The sequence below is a fragment of the Paramisgurnus dabryanus genome, chromosome 19 (assembly GCF_030506205.2).
Source record: "Paramisgurnus dabryanus chromosome 19, PD_genome_1.1, whole genome shotgun sequence".
Taxonomy (NCBI): domain Eukaryota; kingdom Metazoa; phylum Chordata; class Actinopteri; order Cypriniformes; family Cobitidae; genus Paramisgurnus; species Paramisgurnus dabryanus.
In genome coordinates, this window is record NC_133355.1 from 14,139,756 (window position 1) to 14,144,512 (window position 4,757).

The 4,757-nt window shown below is 39.6% G+C and overlaps 1 protein-coding gene across 1 annotated transcript in view; it reads left to right on the forward strand.

The window, feature by feature from the left end:
- ext1b (exostosin glycosyltransferase 1b) overlaps positions 1–4,171 on the forward strand; it is an 85,651-nt gene extending 81,480 nt beyond the window's left edge. The window contains exons 9-11 of the mRNA XM_065290475.2: positions 570–730; positions 1,029–1,200; positions 1,286–4,171. Coding sequence (XP_065146547.1) covers positions 570–730; positions 1,029–1,200; positions 1,286–1,471 — 519 coding nt within the window. The 3' untranslated portion in view covers positions 1,472–4,171. The remainder of the gene's footprint in view (positions 1–569; positions 731–1,028; positions 1,201–1,285) is intronic.
- Positions 4,172–4,757: the final 586 nt, after the last annotated feature.

Here is a 4,757-nt window from a genome sequence, read left to right on the forward strand (position 1 = left end):
CGTGTACACCATTGAGAAATGGCCTTCCCTTATCAGTGAGAGCAGAGTCAGCATGCATGCACACACACAGCTGAATTTAACTTTACAAACCTGACTTCAATACGTTTCCTCCTGTCTTTCTGAAACGGATATCTTTAATCATTTGGTATCTTGACCACACCGCAGGGAAACTCCAATTACTCTTTCTTGAACCAACCACTTTAACAAACAACCCCAGTTGTGTAGCCTGAGACTTTTTTGGCATTACATGTGAGGCAGATGTTCTGCCGGTGGGGTTGCAAGGTTTTATTGTTCATGGCTTGTGTGTGTGCGCATGTGTCTGCTTGCGTGTGTGTGGTTTGATTCACCGCTGGCTTCAAATCCAGCTGAGGCTTTACCCTTTGAAACTATTGATGTGTTTCTGTAATCATTTGTTTATATGCTTTGATCGTGGAAAAAGTCGAGGCATGTGCTGGTATTGAAAGTGTGTTATTGCACACGTGTGTGTAAACGTTGTATCATCAGCCTTGATTCTTCATATTGGGTTGAAGTGCTGGTTTGCTTTTAACTAAAACTTTGATGTTTTGCAGGTGGACTTTGCTTTCACCGTGTGGCAGAGTTTTCCAAATAGGATTGTGGGATATCCCGCCCGCAGTCATTTTTGGGACAATAATAAGGAGCGTTGGGGATACACCTCCAAATGGACCAATGACTACTCCATGGTTCTCACTGGGGCTGCCATTTACCACAGGTTTGAGCGCGATGCTAATGGTCTAATCAGATTCAATGAATTGTGCTAAGCTATGCTAAAAGTGGAACCGCCAGACCCGGAGATCAGCTGAATGGATTCCAAAACATTAAAAATCAAATGTTTAACTCTAGGGAAGCTGAAAAATAACCCTATTTTCAAAAAAGTGGAGTGTCCCTTTAATGCTAAATGTGGACACGGCCTAATTTATTTTACAAGGTTTTGATTGAGTTCTGATTTGTTTAGTATGTCATTTACCCATTATATATTTATATATCTTCCATTCTTTTCTTTTCTCCAGATATTATCACTTCCTATATACCAATTTCCTACCAAATAGCCTGAAGAGCATGGTGGACCAGCTGGCCAACTGTGAGGACATCCTCATGAACTTCCTGGTGTCCGCCGTTACCAAGCTGCCACCCATTAAGGTCACACAGAAGAAACAGTACAAGGAGACGATGATGGGTCAGGTACGTGAAAGAAAGATCTCTACCTTTTAAAGCAGACTGCATATAATTATTATACAGTATAACATTTCCCATCTGTCCCTTGCAGTCATCTCGAGCTTCTCGCTGGGCAGACCCGGACCACTTCGCCCAGCGACAGACCTGCATGAACAAGTTCGCCAGCTGGTTTGGCGGCATGCCTCTGGTTCACTCACAAATGAGATTGGACCCCGTTCTCTTCAAGGACCAAGTCTCCATCCTCCGCAAAAAATACAGGGAGATCGAGCGACTCTGACCAGACTGGCGCCCCTTGTCAGACATTCAACAGGGGGCCGGGAGAGACTCGCTGGGGGAAAGTAGGACCACAGCGCAAGAGCCCACGGTCAGAGGTCTGGCTCCGTTATCCCTTCAGCACACAGCAAAGGATAAAGACACCAGGATGTGAACGCCTCTGTGGACCTTCAAACATGTAGTTCACCATTACACACTTTTAAGACTTCAATTTTTTGCTTTGGTATTGGATCCCAGAGATATATGATCTTTCCCAGCACCTGAGCAAGCTGTTGGAAGACAGGAGGGACGCTTCATTGTGTTGCACTTCATCTTCATCATGTCACATCCGGATCCACCTTCCACCTTTGATGTTAGCCTAAATGCCTGCTCTGTTGTAAATGTCTTAAGGGTTCATTTTTAAACTTTTTCTTTCTTTTAAGGTATTAGGGGGGTCTTTGTCGCAATTGTGGATTGGCTTTATAATAACATCATTTATTTACAGTGAAACTGCTTTTGTAAGCTCAGACGTGGTTTAATTTAGCCGTACAAGGAAAAATAAGGCATTCGAAATGAACCCAGTTGTTTGTGGCCTATTCACCGTTAAATGAGGGCCGCATTAAACACCCGGCAGTATTTTGTTTTCTTACGTTTTTCAAATGGTGCCAAGAATTTATTAATTGCATTTTAAGTGGCATCTCAAGCCCTTTTAAAGAAATGTATTAGAATTCCCTAAATCCGCACATTATTAAACAGCCAAGCTTGGAAAAAATGTTTGTCACAGTCAAAGGCAGTGCCTGGAGAGCTTACCTTGCAGGAACACCATCTGTTTAAGTAAAAAAACTTAAGCGTAAGCTCTTTAAAAAAAGTTCAGATTCAGATGCTCTTGACATTACTGCACTACAGGTTGAGTCGCAGGTCCTTATTTAGTACACTTGTCTCTCGCCTCCTCTATCTTCCCTGTCCACTTTAAGAATGAGCTGTCCGTCAAAGTTTAACGGCACTGCCTTATCGTTGGTCTCCTATACTTATAAATTTGTCCCTCACTTTACCTAGAAAGTGTCTATTATATACTTCCTTACTATCAACATATTGATTTTATATCAAGCCCACCCCTTCAGTGTTCTGTATGTTTCCAGAGCAGAGACTAAGGGGGAGCATTTTATCAATCTCTGCTCACAGGTACTTGAATGTCTGATGACTTGAAGGGTTTCTGTGCTTTAGTGGCCTTTTCGTGAAGGTGACTGGACTTAAAATGTGCCAGCTGTGAGCCAAAGCCTTTATTTTTTTTTCCCTTTTTAATGCATTGGATTTGTCATAGTACACTACATGTTGTTTCCTGTGGTCGTGGTCAACTCGAGCAAAAATTAAAACTCATATCTGACACCTGAATGTTTAGGAAACCAGGCTTCAGTCGTATATCATTTTACAAATGTCTTAAGTATTTTAATAAGCTATTTGAGATATTACATCATATTGCTATACCATAACACTCATGTTTCACTTGTGGTTTTATAGCTGAATGATCAAATAAATGCCATCGTGATGTTAAATACTATTTAATATCATGCGTCTAAAAGCAACGGCTTTAGTTGGCCTCTTAACAGTTACTTAAAATATGCATTAGTAATTATTTAAAGTTTTTAAAACACGCTAACACAAATGGCCCACATCTGGTTAAGTTTTAAGTTCAGCAGACTTTATATTAAGCATTTATATCTATGATTGTTCTCCTTGTCATGTCGTATCACAGAATAAACTGGCCCTGCACAATTTCAATGGCCAAATCATAGACTTTTCAAAACTGTACATAATGTTTGTTTATTCAAAATGATCTACACAATTAGCTATTTAATGTGTCAGAAACTGGAGATTATTTTTATGGGGTAGTTAATGGCTGCATCAGATGTTTTTTTATTTTTAGAGCCCTGGCTTATGTTGTTTTTAGGGCATGTGATGTGCTCAACACTACCCAGATGTGTCCATGGCCCTTGTTAATGTGGATTACGTGTATAGATGACACACGAATGTGTGTTTGAATCGTAACATTGTGCCAGTGTTATTTTAATTACCCAGCTTGATATGACAAAGCCATTCATTTTAAATTGGCCTCTGTTGAATACTGCTGCTACCATAGCATATTTGCAAAATCACCAAAGAATCTTGGTAAATTTAAACTCATTGCTGTTTTGTCTGGTTTTATGCTGGCTTTATTTTGGGTTGCCTTTTTTTATAAGATTATCTCATCGCATTGTGGGTAAAATGATACACAGACACGACGCCTGTATGACTCTAATGCATTTGTGTCTGCTTTATCCGCGTTCACATTGCTCTCTGTTATTAGCAATAAGCAATCATTACGTTTGAAACACTCACTGATTTGTCCCTAATTGTGCCTTTAATTGATTTGTGAGTTCATTTCCCCCGGCTGTCAAAAAAGGGCGAAAATGTTGTCGTGTCAGATGCCACTTTATCATACACTAAAGTTTCACATCATGCATTAAACACTCACCTGTATTCCTCAGATTAGGCTGTTAACCGACTTGCATGACCACTTTAGGCTATTTATGAGTAAATGCTGTTGTTTATTTGGCTCCCTCCTGTTCTGACCCTTCATCCCTGTAATTAACAGATGACTTTTATAGAGGTAATAAAGAAATTGCAAAATGCCAATTTTGTATGAATGATTTATAAAAAAATAAAGTAATATTTGATGCTATAAAGATTTGGTGTTATTTATTTGATAATGGTATATCAATAAAGCATGCCCAGGTAAAAAACATGCACTTAAAATACTTTTTTACTTAAGTGGTAAATAATGTTTTGTATATTAAAGGGATAGTTCACCCAAAATTTAAAATAATTTCATTAATGACTCTCCCTCATGTCGTTCTTAACTCATAAGACCGCCGTTCATCTTCAGAAGACAGTTTAAGATGTTTTATATTTAGTCCGAGAGCTTGTTGACCCTTCATTGAAAGTCTACGTACGGTATACTGTCCATGTCCAGAAAGGTAATAAAAACATCATCAAAAGAGTCCATGTGACATCAGTGGGTCAGTTAGAATGTGTTGAAGCACTGAAAAAAACATTTTGGTCCAAAAATTACGACTTTATTCAGCATTGTCTTCTCTTTCGTGTCAGTTGTGAAGCGCATGCGCGAGACTAAAGTCACGTGACTGCAGTGACGCGGATGACGTGTTATCCTTAGACATGTTTGCAAAGTTTTTTTTCAAACTTATAGCGTGCGTCTCCCTCAGACTGTAAACGAAGCCCGGGCGCACAAAAAAAAACAGCTGGGGCGCACAAGA